The sequence below is a fragment of the Heliconius melpomene genome, chromosome 21 (assembly GCF_056956725.1).
Source record: "Heliconius melpomene rosina isolate 202511_hmr_F chromosome 21, ASM5695672v1, whole genome shotgun sequence".
NCBI classification, from domain to species: domain Eukaryota; kingdom Metazoa; phylum Arthropoda; class Insecta; order Lepidoptera; family Nymphalidae; genus Heliconius; species Heliconius melpomene.
In genome coordinates, this window is record NC_140409.1 from 9,488,961 (window position 1) to 9,513,212 (window position 24,252).

A 24,252-nucleotide genomic window follows, 5' to 3' on the forward strand; every position below is an offset into this window, starting at 1 on the left:
ATTTTTAAAAATTTCTTTTAAGGACCAGTACCTTTTCCATGAAGAGTGTATTCGGTTTGTAATTTCCTTGTCGATCATTGCTATTGGTGAAATAATTTGGCCGAGATACGTGTATTCCTCGACATACGCTATGGTGTAATTGTTTACAACAATGGATATTTTTTTACTATTAGTCATTAATTTTGTTTTTGTCGTGTTCATTTGAAGCCCTACTGCATTGCTTTCTTTGACTAGCTCATTCAGCATTACTTGTAGCTGGTCCGGATTGTCGGTGATTAATACCAGATCATCGGCAAATCTGAGATGATTTAATATTGCCCCATTTATGTAGATTCCGTAGCTACGCCAGTCGAGATTTCTAAATACTAATTCTAATGTAGCCGAAAAGAGTTTGGGAGATAATGGATCGCCTTGTCTCACCCCATTCCTTATTTCAAACTTGTGACCTAATCTTTCTGTTTTTACTCTAGCCGTCATATTGCTGTAAATATTTTTGATCAATCGTATATATTTTTTGTGTACGCCTTGGTTCAGCAATGCGCTCCAGATACTCGAGTGTTTCAGAGAATCGAATGCCTTATTATAGTCTACGAATGCTATATAGTATGACTTTTGGTATTCACTATATTTTTCAATTATTTGCTTTACAGTATGTATGTGGTCGATTGTCGAGAATCCGCTACGGAATCCCGCTTGCTCCTTTGGCTGATTTTCGTCAAGGACGTTTGTAATCCGTGCTAGAATTATCTTAGAGAAGATTTTGTATAAACTTGACATCATGCTTATTGGTCTATAATTATTTATATCCTCTCTACTCCCTTTTTTATGTAAAAGGATAATTGTTGATGATAACCACTGATAAGGTATTCTTTCTGTAACAATTATTTCATTAAATAAGCAGTTTAAAGCGCCAAGTATAATATCCGATATGCCTTTCAAGAGTTCGTTGGATATTCCATCTTCACCAGGAGTTTTCCCACTTTTTTGTGATTGTAAAGCTTTGCTTATTTCATTATTTAAAATAGGTGGAACATCCTCTTCATAAAGATTGTCTTCTAGATTGAATACAAATGTGTCTTCGTTTTCTTTGTTGTATAGTTTTTTATAGAAATTTGTCGCTATGTCTGAGATGTCTGTTCTTTTTGATTTGTTTTGTATTTCAATTTACTTACGCACATTTTAATAAGTTTTTTTTAAATATATTAAATTATATTTAATAAATACAAAGTGTATATATTTACAGTATTTTTTATTATTTTATACGTAATGGCTTAACCAATTGAATTGTCCAATGAAACAAAATCCATAATTGATTAATTTGTTAATTTAATTTTTTATCTTAGTTATACCTACTTACTATTACGTTTCGTAATGCCACCCAATGTTCATATATTTCAGTCTCCTTCTCGCTCGCCTTGCATCTTTACGACTCTCTCAAGATGTCCTTTAACTTGTTTGGATCGAAAAACATAATAAAGAATCTGTTAAATATTATAATTATAATTAGTTATTCGGCTACAATTTTTCCAGTCCAGTCAACGATGCGGTTATAAATTTCATTACAAAAATTATTCCAAAAATCCTTAGAATTTATCACTGCCTAGTGTAAATTTAAACACATTTTTTTTGTAAAATTTCTCTAAAATGTTTATTACTGATCAATTAATTTACTAGGTTTGTATTTTTTTATAATATTTTCTTCGGTCACGATGGGCTTGAACGTGCATACTTACCTGCATTAAACTGTGAAGTACCTATATTTTTACCATACTGTACATTTTTAATATTAATTTATTAACTACAATTGAAAAGGTATCTGTTTAATTATTATAATTAATCTGTGATCAAACTGTGTTGACATTTCTTCACTCTTTTTATAAACGTTGTTTACATACAAGTTTACCTAATATTTATTAGTTTAATTAAAATAATCTATTATTTCAATTAAAGGAAATCATGAGTATTGAAGGTAGTAATCGACAAATTTTAAACTTTATTTGTTATAAGCTATATCTTATTATATAATTTAAGCACAAAATATAAATTTTAAAATTATTATATTTCGCACTATAATTACACATTTTAAGCGAAAAAATATTTTTTAAGATGCTTGTAAATGCATAAAGATTGGAGGCCATCTAGAAGATATTGTCTGGTTTTCTCCACCACAAAAAAATAAGAGAAGCGTATGGCCTCTTTCATTGGAAGACTGGACTAGAAACCCTCATATTTGGTTGTATTACGTCGAAAGTGCGAATGACTTGCTTCAAGAAGATGACGTACTAAAGTATTATTTTACTTATTTGTTATTTATAATTTTTATTACGTTAGAAAAGAACAAATATTAATGGTTTATCTTTATTTTACATAAGTAATTATTAAATATAGTAGAATAGCTAATATTCTAAAATTCATCTCAATATCCACAGTGGTATAAAGTTTATGTATCACCGTGTCATATTAATATAGATAAATTATTTATGTACCCCTAAAAAATCGAAAAAAAAAAAACAATTATGTAACACGTTAAAAACATTTACAAAATGGCATACGTACCTACGTAAGACATTTGGACTAAAATCATCAATTTATCATAGAGTCTAAGTAAATATTGACATTATCCACAAAATTATATTATTTTTCAACAAAATATCAAATTCGACAATAAAATTTAATCGTGTTTTTCCCACGACAATTAACTACTAATACTAGCGGAATTGGGCAGAAATATGTTTTGAATTAATTTGTACGCGTTAGAAGTATTAAAAAGGTGAAAGATGCAACAGCAACATGCCTCTATAGATTGCTAAAATAAATCGGCAGCTATAGATTTTAATACATTCAAAACAATTTTAAGCACTTTCCATTTCTTCGCTCTGGTGTCGAGGCAAAACACGGCCTTAAATTCTGCCACTCAACACGCAATGCCTCCAGAATTCGGCAGAAAGTGGGGAACGGAGTGACTTAACACTAGGTTCCCTCTTGCTATATGCGGGATACAGGTGAAGCTATTTTTTTTTTAAATAGGTACATTTGAATCGTTCACTACTCGTACTTTATAATTAATTAATTATATTCCATACTTTATACTTATACTACGTATCTATAACCGTGGTGTACTAGTCTACTACATACCACAAGCACCAATAATTAAATGGAAGGAAATATTACAATAGGGAAATCGCAGACGTACACCGCAACGTCCTACGGCATCGTGTAATTAAATAACCTTATATAATAGTACTAATTTCGTTTTTAGATCTACACAAACAAAATATTGGTCTATTCACGACGTCCAGCGCTATTTTATCGGCGATCTACATTGTGAACAAGTTTTATTCACTTACCAATATCCTAATTTAAAGATGCCATCATGCCTTGGGAATCATTTATGGTCGGCTAATACAGCTTTGAAATTATCATCTTCAGTTTATATGAAGGAACTGCACACATCGATTGAAACTTCATTAAAGGTATTCATAAATCAGACATCATACTACTTGAAAGATGGAAATGGTAGTCGTTGGCTGCTTGCTGTCCACAGCGTCGTGAACTTTGTGACCCTTATTATACTATTTCCTTTTATCAATTGCTTTTAATATGTAAGTATATCGATATTGTAATAGAAGTGTGGAAATCGTTGGGCTCTCTTAGTGTACTCGTGCTTACTAAATTTGCTTAAGTTTCCATTCCCGTAAGGATATAATTTCATTACCCTTACTTATTTACAAGTGAAGGAGCCGTGGTCAAGACAGTGATAGTTATATAGGAACTATACTTATGAGTCATACCTCTCAAGCTCTTCGAGCGCATAATCAATTTAAGGAGTCAAGAGTGTACTGTCTCTGAGTCTCAATATGGATTTCACCCAGGATTGGGTACTATGAACATCATTTTTACCCTCATATCTTTGATGGAGTCGTACATTGAAAAAGGAGAGCTATGCTCGTGGTGTTTTTAGACCTGCAGATGCCCTTGACTGTGTGCCTCATCAGTATATCTGGGCATTATAGTGAGCATTGCAATCCATAGGAATCCTTGGAACCTATATCGAGATTATCAAAAACACGTACCACGACCTCGTCTTTTTGATTGGAACCGCTGTTGGTGACGCAAAACCTTTTCAGATACAGATAGTAGGGTTTGACTAGAACTCAGCTCTTACTCCATTCATATACTACTAGATACTGTCTCCAAGATTAGCCCCCATGATTATGTATGCCGATGATATAGTACTCATTAAAAAGAACAGACTTATGCTGGAGTATAAAGTGAACATCTAGAAGTGTACGCTTGAGAACGTTGATCTCAAGTTAAATGTATCGAAGACCGAGTAAATTTCAGATTAGACCACTATATATATAGGTCCTGAAACTGCCGTTAAGCCAGAGATGGCTCCAAGAGTGTCGCCTGAGATGGTATGGCTACGTTGCGCGCTTGTCTAGCAAATACGTCAGAAAAAAGTACCTTACTGTGTCTGTGAATGAATTTAGATCCCCTCCCTACGTCTAAGGAAGCTATGACTGGATGACGTCATGCAGCACATTAGATCCATTGGACTAACCACCACATGCAAAATAGATAGATTGGCAAGGCAGACTCTTATAATAAAAGCCGGAACTAATGGCATGCAGAAGAAGGACAAGATATTTATTTATATTTCTCAGAAATTTTTAGTTACTAAAATTAAAATCATAAAAGAACATGGATTCTTTGGAATGGAAGCAGGCCTGTTCCCTTCGGGAGATTTATTTTGAGTCGGTAGGTATATCCCGCCAAAATTGGTACGTCTAGCAAAGCTCGTACAGACCTACTTTTGTACCGATTTTATTATACTGTAAATTGTATTCCTTAGTAATATACCATTCTATTAATCTTAGTTATATTAAACATATTATAAAAATATTTATTAAATGAAATGTTTACTTTTGTAAATTAGAAAGCGGTAGCAGAACAAATACAAGTGGATCGTCTTATCGTATCAGACCAATTAATCAAAATCGATCAATTGGACTATTTCAAAAGGAAAACGTTTTTCAAGCTTTTGCAAAATTTTATAGGGTTAGTATGTAAACATAAACAATTGTAGTTCTTTATATAATCATTCTTTTTCGATTATATTAAAAAAAATGTCTACATTATTATGTATTTTGTAATAAAAGTTTACAGGATAGCTTGCAATTGGTGTCATTAGAAAATTTAGGATGTAAAAGATTGGAAGGAGTTCAGATTATACAACACCTTGCTAGCTTTGCCTCACATTCCCTAAAATATTTGTTCTTGTGGCGCTTCTTTTTATCAAATGAAAATCCTATTCTAGTCAACTATAGTTACATTACAGGTAAGATTGATTTTAAGTAGAGTTATGATACTTAATTTACTTCATAAATTTTTGTATTTATAAGCTGATTGAAACAAAAAAAACACTAAATATTAAGTGAAGCTTGTCTACAATAGTGAAACAGCAATTAAATCGTTTCTGAGATTAGCTTCCGCAAGCGCACAAACAAACAGCCAAAATTTTTAAAGATCATTATTACCGGTTCTATTACGTTATTAAATGGCACCTGTTCTTTGTAATGTACAGACATTAATAAGTTACAATTTCATTGTAAGAATAGATTCTATCGCGTTATCTGGGGCACTTACAATTTGTCATGTGTCATACATAAGTCAAGCCATTGCCACACTGCCATACGCACTTGTTCCCCTCCCTATACCTGCCAAATGTAGCTTCACATTCCTGAATGTAGATATGTCAAAGTGATTTTATTGTTATTTTTGAAGAATAAATAATAATAAATCAGTTACACAAACATATTGTTTATCTTTATTTTAAATAAATTAAATACTATATAGATATTAAAATACTAGAACAAACACGTACCTATATAAGACCTCCTTATTTATGAATGTCATTTATTTTCTCTTTTTTATTAAATATGTAACTTAGGAAAACCAAAATAACAATAAATATTACTAAAAAATTGTATAAGTATATAAAACGACAAAACATTCCAAAATAAAATAAAAATTATAAAAAAAATGATTATTTGTGGGCCTTCAATACTTGTTTTATATCCAAGTATTAAATTATTTTGCTTCTTTATACCCTGCGCTTTATTACTTGGGATGCTTGTGGTGTATACGGGAGGTTTGTTTAATCATTATACAGTCATCGCAGTTTCCAAAATTAACGCTATTTCAAATGCCACGGCGTTTTAAACAATGTCAATGGAAATAAAATGTTACATCCATAAACGGTTGCTATGGTTTACTAAATTGTTGTTATATTTACAATGGCAACCGACGAAGAGAAAAGCAAACTGGCGAAATTATTGCACGGATTGGAAGTAGCTGAAATTAAATTACCCGAGCGGTGTAATGATCTTGTTCGCGAATTACATGAAAAATACCACGACCCGGAAGTAAATGAGGAAGTTGTAAGCGAAATGTATGAGAATCCGTATATCCCAGACAGAGCTTTGCTTGAACAAAACGAAAAGAAACTTAAGGAATTGCTAAGAGAAAATAAAAGGTAATGAATGCACTTAGGTACTTTTTTAAAATAATATATCTACACGTTTACGTATTTATGCTCACAAAATTTTTATATCACTTACAGGGAAAAGAAAACCATGGTTTCCACCGTTCTTTCCAATGACTCTAATCGACCTTGGCGTACTAATTCTAATAGAGAAAAACTAAACCGAATAGAAAATGAGCTTAAGCGACACCGCGATCGGGCTTTGCTAAGCATTGCGCCAATGGAAGAAGAGAAAATTAATGATTTGTTATCAGAGTGTCGAGAGGAAGGCCGAGGAGCAGGGCCTGTTGGGGCAGACCGGCTGAGAGAAACTGTTGATGAAGCAATGAAAAATTTACCAAACTTTCTATATAAACATATACAAAATTCTACTGCGACTGCAATATTTCCTGATGCTACAAATGTAGAGACTCCTGATATTGTAGAGAAAAATAAAATTTAATTTCTAATTTGAATAGTAGTAGGGTAAAAAAAATCTATTCATTGAAAGTCATTAAACGTTTTTTTTTTATTAAAGCTGCCTTACATCTATACTATTAGATATTTTTCTTACTTTTAATAGTGAAATAAAATTACCACTAACATAAATACTTGAATACGATGGCATAAGAAATTTCAAATAAGTACGTCTCATTTATTTATAATTTTCTTATCATAAGCAGTATACGTACGCAGGTATGTTTATATGTTATAATTCTATATAAAAAGTGCACAGTAAAAGAATAATTAACTTAAGTACTCATTATGCATTAGGGAGTGGAGAGTATTTGGCACGACCAGACACTAAACAATGTTTCTTACGAAGCTTGGGAGAACTTAGAAATCTTCGTGTACTTGCACTAGAGTACGCGCACATCGCAGATGGATCTGGCAATGCTTTGTTGTCATTGTTGCCCGTGATCCGACGCCCTCACTTTCGCTTACAGGTACCTAAGTAGCGTTTCAAATGCCCATGGACAAGTTTTCCAATGCTTTTAACAGTATCTTTATCTAGATTAACTTTCTGTTAAGGAATTAATTAATTAATTATATCTTATATTACAATATAAACTCTATAATTACTTATACTGTTACATATGGTAGATCATGCTGTGTTTTTCATATCGAATAAATAATTTTTAAAGCTCATCTGTCGTGAAGAGCAGACACCAGGGCGCGCAAGTCCTCATTTAGGAGTCGGCGGACATGAAGTCCCTGATACTGCTTGGCGACGCGTCTCCGTCGCTTGTCCAGATCTATATTTATTCATGACTTTTTGTAAGTGATTTATTTAATTTCTCAACAGAAAATAAAATAATGAGAATATTTAGATAAATATTTTATTTATTATTATTTTATTAAGCATGAAATATTGTATCATTAAAAAAAATCATTTTGTGATTTTATTTTGTAATTAACACTATTATATGATAATTTTAAACATACAGTATGGCAACCGAAGAGGGGACTTTCGGGATTTACTCGAGCGCGGCAGATTAATTAATATACTGGGAATTCCTTGTATTCGGTCTTGTACTTCCACCAAATATGAGCCCCTTATACAGGCTGGGCCACAAAGGCGTACGAATTTCAAAATCAAATTGATCGTGAGAGGGACGCGGGAGCGGAGCGTGCGAGTTTAGCTTACATGATTTAAATCAATGTCAAAATCATGAACCTGCGGGACGTCCAAGGTCAATAAGAACGGAAGCAACTGTAAGCGAAGTCGCGACGTCCGTACGGCCAAATCGTAACAGTAAATTCTGATTGCTATACAGACATGTTACATAACTTTTTCTTCCCACAACTGCATAATTTTGAAGCCTACAACAGCAGGACCTGGTTTCAACAAGACGGCGCGACATCTCATACATCCAATGATATCCCTTAGCAGTTGGAAACGAAATGTTTACTGGACAACTGATATCGCGTCGAGGGGCCGTTCACATTCCGTGGCCTCCTCGGAGCCCAGATCTCACGCCACTGGATTTTTTTCATTGGGGGTACCTCAAGAGCCGCGTTTATGCTAATAAACTGACGACAATTGCCCAGCTCAAGAGTAACATTTGCGAGGAAATATCCGCTATCCCACGAGCGATGTGCCAGCGAGTGTTTACGAATTTGAGGTTCAGATTCGAGGAGTGTGTACGTTTGGAGGGTACACATCTCAGTGATGTTATTTTAAAAAAATAAAATTCACGAAAAAGTGACGAAATTGTTTTTTCATATTGTAACATTGCTGCGAGCTTGCGCCACGTCTAAATCGTGAGAATATTATATAAGAGATTTTTTTCAGGTTCACTTACACCCCCTTAGAAAATCTGACGCGCTCAATCATTTTATTTTTTTTCCATTTTTAACTCTTACGTACGACCACCTCCATCATGGAAACAGATTAACATATTCACATTTTTAGGAATACGTAGGAAATTAATGAAATCAATATTAGACGCGCTCGAGTATGTCCATGCAACAGCCTCTTTACATTTTTGAAAATCTATAGCCGCTTACCCCACCTGTCAAAAGATATGTATTATATGACATTTTTTCTTGTTATCATCTAAGCCCATCTAATATTTTGCTGTATAAATAAAAATATTTTTAGTTCTTATACGTGACTACGATCATGTCCAGCGATTTTTGGCACCCAGCATGCCATTACGTGAAGTTCATTTGCAACACAGCATTTTCCTGGGTTCTGCTCAGCGACAAGATTCTGATATCAGCTGCTTCGTGCGCCTTATAGCCTATCGCTACGCATCTACTCTTGGTTAGTTAACGTTTGTAAATTATTGTCTATATATTTATTTTTTTAATATCAAACATTATATATTTAGTTTTTCATTTCCTTTATAGTAACATTAAGCATTCATCAATGGCGATCTCCTCATATTTCGTTACGACGAGTGATAGAAATTATGCCACATTTAACCCGTTTGGTATACACGGGTCGAATAAATTGCAAAGACCTCCATAAAGCTCTGATGATGGTGGCATGTGGAGTCTGTGACAGTAAGTAGTTAAGCGGTCTAGCGATTCTAATAATTTATAATAGATATTCAAATAAAACATCAGTCAGAGAAAGAATTTAAACAAAATATGTGATAAATTCATTTATTTGAAATAATATACATAATGACAATTTTATGTGCAATATGTATATAATTTGACTGTTTTCCATTTCACTTTTGCTGAACACGAAAGTTACTCTATATATATTAAGAATTCGATAAGGCACAATATATTTTGTAAGAATGACAGCAGATATATACTTGTATAGATTGTTTACAACAGCACTAATATATTTAACTGATAATTCGGACCAGTTAGACAAATATTTTCACGAATGTGACAAAAATAATCTTTTCTTTGGTAGCGCATTCTCTTGATTTATAAGTTACCTGCCAATACTTTGGTAATTAAAAACTTGTGTACGTCCATTCCATCCTTTTTTTCTATTAGGTCCTTCTGAGCCCGGCATCGATATTTATTTCGTTGTTTCATTTAGTTTTCAGATTTTCCACAATATTTTTTTTTCTGCTCGCGTAGTATTCAAACCATTTACAGACATATAAAAGTTATATAATATTCTTTCTTGTATCGTTATATTATTGAAGATTCATTTCCATATATAAGATGCCTTTTAAGGCAATTCATATTATCCATAAAAATAAAGTAAAAAATCGAATCAGAATGTATTAAATATTAACGTTAAACATTTGATTGCAAAGTTTGTGTACGTGATCAAATCCTGCACATATTTATGTAAAACTCTCTAAATGAAGTTAAAATAAAAGTCCCACAATTATTTTAGATATTTTTTGAGGTATATAGCATATATTATATTTTTTAGTAATATAATATATTTTTAGGTTGTAATATTTTAAGAGATACCTAATATATACAAAATAACTTTTTTAAATATAATCTGTTTAAAAAAATACAGAATTAAAGCATCTACACATCCAAATACAAGATGATGCAACTAAAACAAAATACTGGCGCAAAGTCGCCGCCAGACTAAAGGAAGAATTTGAACAAATAATGCAATTTTATAACATCAATTTCGTTGTCGACATTTATAAAAGCTAAACATTTTGTCAACACAAAATTAGAAGCAATATCAGAAATAAAAGATATAAGTACAAACAAAATATGATTTTCAATTTTTAATCTAATTCGTACGTGTATTATTTATAAGACATCAAACAACAGGAGTATAATAAATAAAGATTATATTTCTTCATATAAAGTTTATTTACATAACATACATATTAACTGACAAGGTATATATAGCTAAAATAATTAAAATCAACTCAGCAGCAGGGGAAAGGGTGCGGGAATGACTCGCCAGATCACCACAGATTTGAGACAATGGTAAAAGCTGAGAATATTACAATCAATATTATTAAAAAAATGTTAAAAGAATAAACAATAAAGTAATTATATTAAAAAGAAGTAAAACATGTCATTTATATTCAAGTGCATGCTGAAGTACTGGTGATAACAAATAATCTTAACAAAGCGAAAAGAAATATACAATAAATTTAATTTATTATTAAAATTTCCACGTATCAGATTTGGCTGAAATAATGAAAATAAACTCTGCAGCGGGAGGAGTTGAGAAAATGTAAAAAGCCGAGATATTACAAATAAAGTGTCAAATGAAGATTCATTTAACACTTTATTTGTAATAAGGAGCGTACAACTAAGAAGAATAACATTGTTCTTCTTAGCTGCTCCTGTCGGAGTGGTCGTGGTCACGAGGTGTCTTTGAGATTTCTCCATCTATTTCTTTGAATGAATACAGTAAATAAAAAAATATTAATACTATTCAAGTGGTGCAAACTGAAATTGTGGTGATAACAAATAATCTTAACAAAGCAAAAAATAATAAACGCATTTTACTGTTAAATTTTTCACGTATTCAATGTAGATGAACCTAATTTTAGTTTACTCACGCCCTCGACGAGCCACCGTCGGTCCGGGAGCTCGGTGCAAAGTGGGAAGAATGGGACTGCTCTGCTGCCAGTTCAGCGTTAAGTGGATCCCTACGACCCTAGTTACACTTCACAATTGATCGAGAGCGTTTCCATTGCAGGCATCGCAAGCCCAAATGAACACCGCAGCAGGTTATTAAATGTGTCAAAATATATTTTTTTTTACATTTGACTTTATTAAAAAAAATTAGCCGTCTATATCTATATAAAATGAAAACAAATCGATATACAATATTTAAATATAATAAAAATCTGTCAACATCTCTCAATGAAATCGATTGTCCGTGCAGTATCGCTCGGCAGCATCTGCAATTAGCTAGGGCGCCGCCACGCGACGCGCCAAATCAGCCTCGTATCGAAAACGGTCGTAATTCATATATGTATATAAAATTATCTATCGCCATCTGTTTAACATCTAATATATCGTCGTGGATCGATGTTATAATTACTGTTGCTACATAACGTGGGCCTGTACCTACGAAGAGCATGAAGACTACCGACCACGCCGGAAGCCCATAGACCTTACAATTTTAACAATAAATTCATACATACTTTTATCTTTATACCAAAATAAATTATAACTATTTAGATTTTAGTACATTACTTTATCCGCTGCACGGAGCGATTTCCATAACCGATAACGAATATAAATTGTACAGTCCACGTCTATATAGACATTTGTCGTGTAAATATAACTATGATTATTTCGCAGTCGCACGTATAAAAATCACCATATTGGAAATATATATAACAATATAATATAGCAATACACGTACAAACTATTAGCGAATATATCAAATACAGATTCCATCACATTGAGGAACTGCAAGCGGACTCGAACAATGGGGTGGTTATATCTTGAACCAGTGAGATGTTGACGAGGCGTCGAGTCGGCGCGGGCACGCTGCGGGCTGGCCGATCTCTGCCAAGGGACTCTAGCACAGTAGTCGCAAATGTATATCAATATTACAATTATTACTGATCCCTTTTCAATCGGCCAAATGCCCGTCCCGTCTCGAAGAATCGACAGTTTTTTTTATAAGTTATAACAATAGAAAACCTAAAAATTTCCCACTATTTCCGAATCAAGATATTATTCGATCACGTTCAATTATTTAAAAAATAAATAAATAAATTCAATTATTTAAAAAACAAATTTCATTATTTCAATTATTTAAAAAATAAATGTCATTATTTCAAAAATAAATGAATACGTTCAATTATTTAAAAAATAAAACACCGTACCAATCGATAACATCACATCGATTTAAAAATGTGAACTCCGATAAATATCTATACCATAACAAATATAATACAACATTATCTAGCTCGTTACGTTAAGCATTAAAATATAATCTAAGAGTGTTCGAGGAAATTATATAGCGAGAAAAGACGCTTCGGAGGCTTCAACAAGTTGAAGAAATTTGAGAAGACAGGTAGGTTAGTATTCTAGTATATAAAAATATATAGGAGGGGGAGGGATTCGTGGTGGTCAATTGTGGAGGTAAAGTCAGCGGCACGCACTGCCTCTGCGACGTGTCAGTCTTCACTGCAGGACTCCTCGTTGTCCGCTTCCTTGATGTTCGTGAAGAACGACGTCAGCGCCTTCAGCATTACGGCTGCAAGTAAACAAACAACATGCAGAATGAATTCATAAATATACTAGTGTCCGACCGAAACAAGGTTTCCAGTCGAAATCGAACCTTTGGCCTTGGTCTCAGTTTCAACAGGAACCAAAACCTTTTAATATACGGGTGACTGAAAGTAAACTGAAACAGTCAATAGAGGATTCCATTTCAAACTAATTTTAACCTATATAGCATGGTCCGAAATTGTACAGTTTCCGAGGTATTTAGCTATATAAAGATTACAAAACCGAAACTTCGGTCGGTCACTAAAATATCCTAAACACAAGCTATAATAGAATAAATACCTTTTCCCTCGGGCTCCTTTTCAGATACTTCCCATGCTATGAATCCTTCAACACTAATTATATACTGTTCATGTAAGTATTGGAATATATCTAGTGTTAATCCTGAAACAATGTAAAATAAATGTTAATCTTAACTTTTTTTATATAAAAACGTAGTGATTGTTTATATCTCACTATTCTTTTTATTAAATAGTAACTTGACTTGCTGATCATAATTTTTCATAATTATCTTTTTAATAAGAAAAGAAAATACACAAGTTTGTGCAGTAAATTAGAAAATATTAAATAATTCAACTGTATAAATAAAGCAATCCTAATACCTTGTGGATGTTCCAGTCTATGTATTAACTGCTGTATGCCGAAGAGGCAGCTGGCCTCGCGCTGCTCGCGGGTCTCGCCGAACTCGTTAATAAGCGACGAGTATTTATTCATGCGGTCGTGGCTGAAGTGCAACACGTCGCGGCCGTCGTTCCCGTAGAGCGCGTGCTCACATATCGCTTGAATATGTGCACGCATGAACCACTCCTCGTTGGACGATGCGCCAAGGTTGTCCTGTTTGCATTATTAAATTTGTTGTTAAAGTACCACAAGGACAGTGTACAGATTGGCTAAAAAGTGATGGCATAGCAATGTTCGTCTTAACTTCGTCAATGGACAAATTACTCTAATAGAACATTGCAAAACTGCTTAGGAAATGATGTCAAAATAAGAAAGAATTTATGAACAAAAAAGTGAATTGTGTAAAATGTTAATACATGAAAAATTTTATAAGTACAAAATGTCAGTCAGTATAGCTCAACACATCTCAAAAGTGGAAACTTTAGCTAAACAATTAAAAGAAAGTGGTGAAGCTATCAGCGATACGGCGATCATAAAAAAAATACTAGGAACTTTGCCTTCTAAATATAAAGCACTGCGACAAGCATGGATGTCATTGGAGCCAAAACAACAAACTATTGTTAATCTAACTGCACGTTTATTAGATGAAGAAGCGAGTTTAGCAGGTGAAGAGGAGCAGCAGACAGCTCTCCTTGTTGTCAATAAAGGATGGCAAACAAAGTCAAATCAAAGTAAACATGTACCGAGTGAGAGACATACAAATCAGAATAATAAGTCAAATAAACATAGATTTGAATACTATAATTGTGGCAAGCGAGGACATTTTGCTTGAGAATGTCAGGCTAAAAAAAATCCAACAATAGAAAACCTCAGCAAGAAGGTGCAGATATGTTAGCTTTTTATATGGAGAATAATTCACATAATATTGAAGAAAATACTTGGATTTTAGATAGCGGTGCCTCTGCCCATATGACTTTTAGAAATGATTTCTTTTTGGAACTCTCTGATTGTAACTAGAAATCATTGACGTTGGGAAATAAACAGTCTGTGGAAGTATCTGGCATTGGAAAAATATTGATACAGAGATATGTCAATGAACAGTGGGAGACTAGTGAACTGAATGATGTTTTGTATGTTCCAAGTTTAGGAAGAAACTTATTCTCTGAAGGGGTGATAATAAAAAAATTCTATACTATTGTAAAGAAAGACACAAATGCCCTGATTTATAAAAAATAATAAAGTGGTGATGAATGCAAATATTAAAGAAAACAATTTATATGAGTTGAATATAAAAACAGTGGTTCCAGATACATGTAACTTAGTTCAAAATAGTCAAAGATATTGTGGTTACGGCAGTTACTGTCTGATATAGGTGAAAGTTATGATTGTACTACATTAAATATAGATAATCAGAGTGCAATTAAATTAGTTAACAATCCTGTTTATCATAAATTAAATATAAATTTGTAAGGGAAAAGGTTGAGCTGGGTTTAATGAAAATTAATTATGTTCCAAGTAATTGTCAATTAGCAGACATTTTAACTAAAGCATTACCTACTCAAACTTTTGCATATCTGAGAGACCAAATTTTATATGATTTGGGTTGATTTTTTGTTTATAGTTAAAGTTAAATATTAGTGGCAGTATTAGATATTAGAAAATTTGATTCAACTATTTCATATTGTAGCAAAATTATCTGTGGCATTGGTCTATAATTTTTGTCTATTGTTACTAAGTGTTCTTGCAAATGGCTATACTGAATAACTTGAGGAGAATAAATAAGTGTTCCCAAGTAATCGTTTTAATTAGTAACCCATAATTTAATAGAAGTAGATGACAAATAAACAACACTTGGCAAAGGTACTGGTCCTTCCGAGAAATAATGAAAAATATATAAGTGCCCATTTCAGAAAAATCTAAAATATTTAACTATCTTCGGCTATCAGACTTGGCCATTATCACAGAAAATTGAACACAACCTGGGAGTATGCCAAAGTGGAATGGAAATGTGTATGACGGGCCTGAGATTGAAAGATAAGTACAAAGCAACAAAAATCAGGAGCATTACCAAAGTATCATATGTCAAAGTAAAAAAACGAACTCTGAAATGGATATGAACTGGCCACATGATGAGATCACAAGCAGGCAAGTGGACCAAAAAAGTCTCAGAATGGTACCCAAGAAACGGAAAAAGACGGAGGGAGGCAGATTAAAGATGGGAAGACGACCTGCCAAAAAGGTGAAGACGGGACAGCACTAGACCGGCACAAGTGGAGGGAACTTGAGGAGGCCTATGTCGCAGGACAGCCTGACCTGGTAGCTGATACTAGTTATTATAAATAAAAGTAGTAATTATTATAAAAAAATAAAAAAATGTACTATTTAATGAATCTTTTAAAAAACATTAATAATTGTAATTGTATTGTAAGAAAATTTTTGAAAATATTTTTTTTTAGGAAATTTAGTACCCTTTTGTTTATTTGTTCTTATATTGGATTAATTTTACTTGAATTTTAAACTTGCTGATTAATTTATCTTATTTTATTAATTATTGAATTTTTAATTGATTGTACCATTAATTTAATTTTAAAATTAATTTATTAATAAGTGTGTTTTACTTCGTATTAATTTGTTTTCGTTCTTGTACAACAAAATAAAATAAGTGAATAATTTATTAATGCATATATGAAACAGTTTTTTAGTTAATAATATATAACTTGTGTGTAGCATGTGTAATTCATTATTGTTTGTGTTGTATTATTTTTAAGTTATTGTTTGTTGTTATTGTAACATGTAACTTACTTGTGGTTTAAACATATATTTATATATATTTATTCTATAACATTTTATATTTTATTAAAAAACAAATGTTATCGGGGGTAAGCGGAAATAAAAGCTTTTAAAAAAAGATGGCGTCTCGAGTAATGGCGACTGTCGTATTGTGTTGAATTGTAAAGCAATTTTAATTATTTCCTAAAGAGTGAAGTTTTAAGTATAAAACAATATTGTGATATAAATATACATACGATACATACATAATTGAATCATACAAATCGAGTGGAGGATGGCGGATTCGCTTGACGTAGTGCCGGGGGCGTGATACTTTAACTTTTAATAAGTGGCGTCGTTTTAGTGCGACACTGAATTAATTATCAGAAAGGATAATATATTTTGCTTGGAATGTGAGCTCCACGCTACACGGCGTCGCGGGCTTGGAAGGAGCTGATAAGGCGAGGGTTTTGTTTTCAACTTCGAATCGCACCTTAGTAAAAGAGATTGTAAAAAATATCTATTGGTGATTTTTCTATTAATATCTATATAATCCATATATAAATGTGTATTGGTGATATAAAGGTGAAAGAGACCCCAGAGTGGATAAGTGTTGTAGGATTAACATTTTTAATTATAGTTTTTAGGTTATATGAAATAGTTTTAATTATTTTTTGTATTTAAAGTTTAAATTCTATATAAATGCTTACAGGCATTTGTTGTATGGTGAAGTCCATTGTTCATTTATATTTCTTTTTATTTGCTATGTACTAAACACCTATTGTAATTAGTATGTGAACCCTTATTTTTTTTAATATATTAATTTTGTTTGTATGTATATGGTGTTTTATTAAATACCTTATTATTATATATTGTCTAAACAATTAGAATTGTTACATTATCGTTAAAATTATTATAACATATGGAGCCAACCTGTAAATGATTGAGCAATTAGAAATGATTTACTTTGTATTTTTTCTTTAATGGCATGTAATAATTGTATCAATTGTTGGTAGGCCTTATAAATAAATAAATAAATAAAGAAAAGATGACCATAGAGGTTATATAAGGACGACTCTAATTACTGGCTGGTAGGCTTGTGTCGATTATGATTGACCGAAACAATTGATTGTAATCATGAGAAGCGCGTGATTGATTCTATCACTAAGAACGCAATGACCAAATCAAGTGATCGGCGATCATATACAACCAATCACTATCAAATGATCGGTGGCAGCCATCTTACATGACATTCAATCATGTACCGTGTATAGGCCTACAACCGAATTCAAACATTTCGGTCATTTGACCGTGATTCAATACGATACCGGCGATTGGCCGCTGTGGCTTCTCAATCTCGGTCTCGAGTATTGACATTTGACTCGCGTTGTCGCTAACCGTTCGGCGCGACGCTGGGTTCATCTTATAACATCCGATATAATTTTTTATATCGATATCAAATATAGTTTAAATAAATGGATATGACAAACGAATATTAAAACAACAACGTTTTTAAATCATTAGTAATTATTTATATTTAATGTAGAGATTGCGCAGCGTTGAATTCCGCCACCAAACACAGTGCCTTTTAGAATTCAGCGGAAAGAGGAGAACAGAGTCTTAGAGCACTATTTTTCCTCTTCCTACGCTGCTCTGTGCGGGCAACATCGTAAAGCCGATTTTGTTTTGTTTATATTTTTATTTAAATGTTATTTCATATAGGATATTAAGATTTAGATATTGATATGATATAAGACTCATAATCTCTTCATCATCTCTCATAATCTCATAACCTCCACAAAATCGAGATGTTAATTAGTATAATATATTAGTATTATTAGTATTAGATTTACAATGTAAGATAAGCGTAAGAGGTAACAGCAACAACACAAACACGCAGGCGAAGCTGCAGCTAAGCTTCTTAAGAAAATTGGAAATAATAAAGTTAAAAAAGTACGGGCCAAGTGTATGTACTAGTGCTAAGAAAAAAAAACATCAGTCTAAGCAAAGCGCGAGTCGCTTATTAATCCATCCATTCAATCATTCAAATGAACGAATCATATGAACCGGAGATTGACCGATCGACACAAGCCTACTGGCTAATTATTTGAAGCTTTGTTTTAATTCATTATCTTACCTATTTTATTCAATATTCCCAATAGTTTCTAGAATATATATATTGTAAAATGTTAGTTGCTAGTATGTTAAAAACAGGTCAGAGAAAATAAAGGCTCTTTTTAATATAAGTCTTTAATTTTATAAACTGCCAAAGTAACTAGGGGTCTGGATAAGCATGTGGTAGTTGCACAAAAGTTGTATTTTGTACCAAAAAATTCAAAATGCTGTGCTACTGTGCCACAAAGGGGTTTTTTATGATGAGTTTGTGTAATGAGTTAGAAATATATGCCATAATTATGTTACATTAAAATATTAATGTTTGTTCTTATTGTTACGTCGTACCTGCACCCATCCTCGGATGCAATCACAACTCTCATCAGCATTCATGAGTTGGAATAGTTTGCATTGTGTTTCACTCGGTGTAATGATTTTTTTCGTGTCTTCGATGGCGTCATCTCTCTCCATAAATTCTAATTTATTATCTTCTATCCATTTAGGAACCTGTTTTATTATTATGTTTTGAAGATCTCACGTATTACAATCAATGTTTATAACAATTAATATTTTAATTTATTTTACAAACTTACCTGTTCTTCATCCATCCACTGTTTGAATTCCAAGTTGGATTCCTGCCACTTTGTTTTAACAAAGAAAGGTCCCATGCTTTCTTTTAATTCTTTAATAATGGCTTTAAGGAGCATATGTCCATGATTTGCTTTGACAATTTGTTCACACAACCTAAATATCTGTACAAATGTGATATGCTGAAAAGGAAATGACATTTTAAGTAAATTGGTAATTACTATTAGTTAGAAATAAAATGTTTAAGTAAAAAAATCTATAAAAATTGTATCATACCCTCTTTTCAATATGAGGTGATATAAACTTTCCTAAGTAATCATATAACATAGGAATATCTATATATAGATCTGGTGCAAACTCCAAGATTTCATTTAATCCTGCCAATAAATTGTCAGATGATATAGTCCCAGTTGAAACAAGGCGGTGAAGTGCATTTGCAATTACCATAGTTTCCTTTGCTGACCTGTATGGATGAAGGTAGTGTATAATATCAAAATAAAGTAAAATAGTGTTTATCATGTAGTAGCTAAAAACTTACTTTTCAAGGGCAATATTAAGTACTTCAGTGACCACCGCTGCATGATACTGAGCAGGGAAGGTTTGTTTAATTTCCGTAATCAGTTCTTCATCATTGGGATCAACAATAATGTCCATGATGATAGTTTTGATAGACCTCTTCTTGGCCTCAGGGAGGGGCTCTTGAGCCACAAGTGCAGAGGGCACTGGTTCGGGGGCAGGTGCCGGGGTAGCATTTGAACCTCTGCTACTTGAATTGGAGCGCGTCTGTCCCATAGACCCTGAGCGACTTCCACTGCCACTGTCTGTGCAATTAATTAATATATATATTTTAATATATCTGCTATGTAACGGATACTTCATATAAACTACTTTAGAGAAGATAAGTGTTTTTTTTTGGAATTTGGCAATTATGAACTGTAAAATTAACATTTATATTCAGTAATGCATATTATCCAATATAGCAAAAAGTGACTATAACTTTGTTTTACACACTCTCCATATTCAAAAAGGACAAAGGAATGTCTAACAAAGGAATGTACTGCGGCAAACTTGCTGTATGCAAAAAGATCATAATGAGACATATACATTTAGTTTTAAGCCAATAATAATTATATCACTCACTGAAATCACCTCTGGAATTGAATGTCGATCTCTCAATCGACTTTGAATGTTGGTTGCTTGGTGTAATATCCTTGTTTGCTAAAATTGAATTAAGTTATGAGCATTACCAATACTGATACACTAACATAGTAATACATACACAAAATATATTTTTATACTAAAATCTACTTACTAATTTAAGACAATTTAGTAATGACATAAATAAATGAAGTATATATAAAATAACTATAACACCAAATGAATTATAAAACTAACTAAGCCAAAGATTACATTGAGACCTATTGTATGCAATATTATCAAAGTACTAATTAAACCTACCTCTGAGAGATGTAGGATCAGCTTGGACATTTTCAAGCACACTATACATATTTTTGGAAATACTAATCATTGAGTTGCTGCTTATTTGAGCTGGAGTCTTTGTCCCTGAGCCTTGATTCCAGGCAAAGTTTGTTGGGGCCAATTTTATGTTACTAAGACTCTGGAATTAAAAAGATTCATTTTATGTAACATATGAGCTTATTGAAAATATTTTACATTTAACATTCATATTTCCAGACTTCACAAATTACAATTACACAATTACAAAATTATATAAATATACAATTACTACCTTCTGTGTGACAGCCTTTAATTTCGAAGTGTCAACAACATAGTTACTGCGCGAGGTCTTCCACTGGTTGTCCATAAAGGAGTTTGAACCCTGGCGTCTCTCACCTCCACGCTTGCCGCGACCACTGTCCTCACGTCGGAAACCTCCACCGCCGCCCATTGGCGACGCATTCATCAACTATGTACATTTAATAAAAGAAAGTTTAGCAAAAATTATTAACCAAACCTTTGAAACATATCAATTGTGTAATATATAACAAATATTACCTCAATATGTCTTTGCTGTTGTTCAGCTTCTTTTTGAATCTGGTCCATCATTTTAGGTTGGGAATCTACAACATTTTTGGCCACCCATTTTCTTTTCTTGAGTTCAATGACATCTTGGATCATGAAACGAACTCTGCTACTGATTTTGTTTGATTTGCGGTCCACAATCTCTTGCATTTTCTTAAACACATTTTCAAGTTGCTCTTTCACTTCACTTTCAACCTGCTCGCCAATAGTAGTAAGCAATTTGCATAGACATTCCAATTTTTCTTCTTCTAGCTTATCTATTAAGTATGTCATACAGTACACCATAATTTTCGATGTCAGCATCTTTAATTTATACAGCTCACCTGAAAGTAATTATACAAAATTTATTTCTTGCATAATTTTGACAGATCATTTTGTTTTTCGCAAATAACAGTAGTTTGTAAAACAACTTTCGAAATTCGCTTGAAACTATACTTTTTTTTACAAATACACTGAAGACAGAAGACATGATTACTTGAAAAAATGTTATTTTAACATTAAAATTCAGAATTTCATGTTGCAAAGAAAATTTATATACGTAACAATTGTTTTAATAATATTTTTTTATTATGTAATATTAATTCAAACCATTTTAAAAATTTCAAAGTTTTGTAGTATTCTTGACAATATTATAAAAATAGAAAAAACTGCAGAAAAAAGCAAAAAGAACGGCAAAAAAAAAAAGATGCATGGACCAACTCGTAAAAATAGCTGGTCTACAACAACAGTCTTTACAGTAAATTTCAATAATATACACAAGAAAATATACAAGGTATCATAATATAAATACTTTCTATGTTTACTGTAATGGGACACAGCTAAATAAATAAAAAAGTCAGATCAGCCAGTTTCAATTATTATTGGAAATGATTATATATAAACAAATCAACTTAAAGAGTATTTTTTTAACTGGAAAACTTACAAGTTAAGACTAATATTTTTGACTAAGACTCTCTCTAGAAGAATAGTCTCTCATATGAGAAAAGCGGCGAAAAGTTTAACACTGAATATTTATTATACAAAAAAAAACACAAGACAATTGCAGTCCAAAAAATTTTGCTATTATGATTAATGCGGATTCTTGTTGAAAAGTATAGGAGATATATAACATTAGGATAGCAAATAATAAAATATGGGAATAAAATAATTTATGATGGCAAAGCAAATAAAGATGTAAATATAAATAAGGATATAATATATGCAGTATCAGCATAATATTCCTTCGCACAAAACAAGTCCTGTTTAAAACACAAGGTCATGCATGCTGCAAATGTGTGCATGTAGTTCGCAAGGTGCATTTTCACATTTATTGACCGCCTCCAATACATATATGCAGGTTCAAAGAGCAATTTTTATTTTATTTCATGGGTTCTGTGAAATCGCATTGCCAATATTGTACGACACGAATATTTAAAATATCAAAAACATATTTATTTACCTATAAATCTGACATTTCCAACAGATCTCATTCTGACACGCCTATTTTCTTCTTCAAGCATAAGATGAAGCTCTTTCTTCTTAGTCTAAAAATATATATGCCACTTATTATTTATTATTTAGTAAAAACTACAGTACAGTAAAGTATTTAGTTAGTTTACTTACAGGATCTGTACATTCATTTATATCTTTTTCTAATTTTAAAACTTGCTCATCAACCTTATTCGTAACAAATTGTTTCTGACATCTGCTAATAATTAACATTCGAAAATTGACACATTGGTCAGGAGCGTTGTCTGCTGGTACCTATAAAAATGTTTTTTGTAACAATAAATATTTAAAGATTATTTTACTTTTCTTTTTTAAAATGTGTTTAATTTAGTACCTTTAACATTGAAAGTTTACTGCACATAGCAGCATAGGCTTCAGAAAAGTTTGGCTCATCTATAGCTTTTTCAAAAACTAAATCAATGACACCCTCTAACCGACTTTGAGTATTGATATCCAATGATTTTACTTTATCTAATAATGTATCGAATTTTTGAGGTGTCAACTTATTTAGTATACCACGGAATTGTTTGTATAAATCCTGAAAAATAAAATTGGATTAATATATTTTAGAGTAATCCTTAAATATGAATATTCAATATTTTCATTTGATCTTTGCCAATATTCACCTGTGTTTTAAATTCTTCTTCAGTAAGATTATCCTTTTTAAAACGAGCTGGCCTCCAAGCATCTTTTGTTTGGTTTAATTTCACATCTTCTCTCAGAGATAAGGATACATGTATAACATTCTTGTGAGAACTGTTGGACGAAGTCAATTTCACACTGCCTTTACCTGATTGAAAATAATTGTTAATAATATTTCTAAAGAGTATTATGTTACATAAAAATTAAATTATTGATATTTTTTTTATATTCTGCTGAATATTTCTGACCTGGAGTCATAATTCTGCCTTCCTTTTTGTTGGGCTCCCTTGGTATGTTACTTCTGATAGATCCAGAATTCTTCAAGAAAGTAGGGAAAAGAGAATCATTCATGGGACGTGAAAAAGAGCTGAATGTCATTGTTTCTTGAACAGGTGACTGAGGGCAAAGAAATAAAAGTTATTACAATTGCACTTGAGTAAAGAATACAAAATGGCTCAGCTAGCCAAAAAGTAATTCAAAAACCTTGATAACATTGCAGATTTCCAGTAATGCTGCATTTGGTTTATCCTTAGAAAGAGGATCATCTTTAATTTGCATTAACAGTCCAATATCATAATATTTCTTGCCAGACTTATTCACTGGGGACCATTGATCTGTAGGAATAAACACTAATTAGCAATCTATAAATACACTGAGGGTGGCATGGCAAGGGATGAGTTTGCAACCCAGGTTAGGTTTATGTGCAAAAATCCATTGAATGCTTCTTTTAAACAAAACAATATAAATAAAATCTTCATATAATGAAATTGTAATAAATCACTGTACTATAGAAGATATGCAAGAAAATTTAT

General features: G+C 32.2%; 3 protein-coding genes across 11 annotated transcripts in view; 2 read left to right on the plus strand and 1 right to left on the minus strand.

Annotated features, from left to right (window-relative positions):
- The first annotated feature begins 1,164 nt into the window (after window positions 1-1,164).
- On the plus strand, window positions 1,165-11,135 carry LOC146527193 (uncharacterized). The gene is made up of 10 exons (XM_085206407.1): window positions 1,165-1,969; window positions 2,107-2,287; window positions 3,260-3,473; window positions 4,940-5,061; window positions 5,163-5,341; window positions 7,301-7,473; window positions 7,672-7,804; window positions 9,132-9,296; window positions 9,383-9,538; window positions 10,473-11,135. Exons 1-10 carry the CDS (start codon window positions 1,957-1,959, stop codon window positions 10,616-10,618), a joined length of 1,482 nt encoding a protein of 493 aa, XP_085062533.1. The 5' UTR covers window positions 1,165-1,956; the 3' UTR covers window positions 10,619-11,135.
- On the plus strand, window positions 5,332-7,371 carry LOC146527194 (uncharacterized). The gene is made up of 2 exons (XM_085206406.1): window positions 5,332-6,538; window positions 6,626-7,371. The coding sequence occupies exons 1-2, from the start codon at window positions 6,300-6,302 to the stop codon at window positions 6,987-6,989; spliced, it is 603 nt and encodes a 200-aa protein (XP_085062532.1). The 5' UTR covers window positions 5,332-6,299; the 3' UTR covers window positions 6,990-7,371.
- Window positions 10,765-24,252, minus strand: part of LOC146527195 (eukaryotic translation initiation factor 4 gamma 3-like) — a 34,040-nt gene continuing 20,552 nt past the window's right edge. For 6 of the 9 annotated variants that reach the window (XM_085206403.1, XM_085206402.1, XM_085206399.1 and 3 more), the window contains 17 exons: window positions 23,924-24,054; window positions 23,689-23,836; window positions 23,425-23,588; window positions 23,133-23,336; window positions 22,913-23,053; window positions 22,749-22,833; window positions 21,284-21,633; window positions 21,018-21,194; window positions 20,726-20,885; window positions 20,408-20,485; window positions 19,806-20,088; window positions 19,544-19,730; window positions 19,273-19,449; window positions 19,028-19,186; window positions 13,780-14,011; window positions 13,460-13,561; window positions 10,765-13,145 (listed from right to left, as the gene is read on the minus strand). In XM_085206403.1, the coding sequence (XP_085062529.1) occupies window positions 13,066-13,145; window positions 13,460-13,561; window positions 13,780-14,011; window positions 19,028-19,186; window positions 19,273-19,449; window positions 19,544-19,730; window positions 19,806-20,088; window positions 20,408-20,485; window positions 20,726-20,885; window positions 21,018-21,194; window positions 21,284-21,633; window positions 22,749-22,833; window positions 22,913-23,053; window positions 23,133-23,336; window positions 23,425-23,588; window positions 23,689-23,836; window positions 23,924-24,054 (2,858 nt within the window). In that variant the 3' untranslated portion in view covers window positions 10,765-13,065. The remainder of the gene's footprint in view (window positions 13,146-13,459; window positions 13,562-13,779; window positions 14,012-19,027; window positions 19,187-19,272; window positions 19,450-19,543; window positions 19,731-19,805; window positions 20,089-20,407; window positions 20,486-20,725; window positions 20,886-21,017; window positions 21,195-21,283; window positions 21,634-22,748; window positions 22,834-22,912; window positions 23,054-23,132; window positions 23,337-23,424; window positions 23,589-23,688; window positions 23,837-23,923; window positions 24,055-24,252) is intronic. The other 3 variants (XM_085206398.1, XM_085206405.1, XM_085206404.1) reach the window with 1 other exon arrangement.

What these genes read in the sequence shown, in the direction of transcription:
- LOC146527193 (XM_085206407.1), top strand. An exon ending in CAAGAAGATGACGTACTAAA is followed by an intron (nt 2,288 to 3,259) that starts GTATTATTTTAC and finishes TTTCGTTTTTAG; the next exon opens with ATCTACACAAACAAAATATT. An exon ending in ATATTTATTCATGACTTTTT is followed by an intron (nt 7,805 to 9,131) that starts GTAAGTGATTTA and finishes AAATATTTTTAG; the next exon opens with TTCTTATACGTGACTACGAT.
- LOC146527194 (XM_085206406.1), top strand. Translation starts at nt 6,300, where the DNA reads ATGGCAACCGACGAAGAGAAAAGCAAACTGGCGAAATTATTGCACGGA. An exon ending in TTGCTAAGAGAAAATAAAAG is followed by an intron (nt 6,539 to 6,625) that starts GTAATGAATGCA and finishes TATCACTTACAG; the next exon opens with GGAAAAGAAAACCATGGTTT.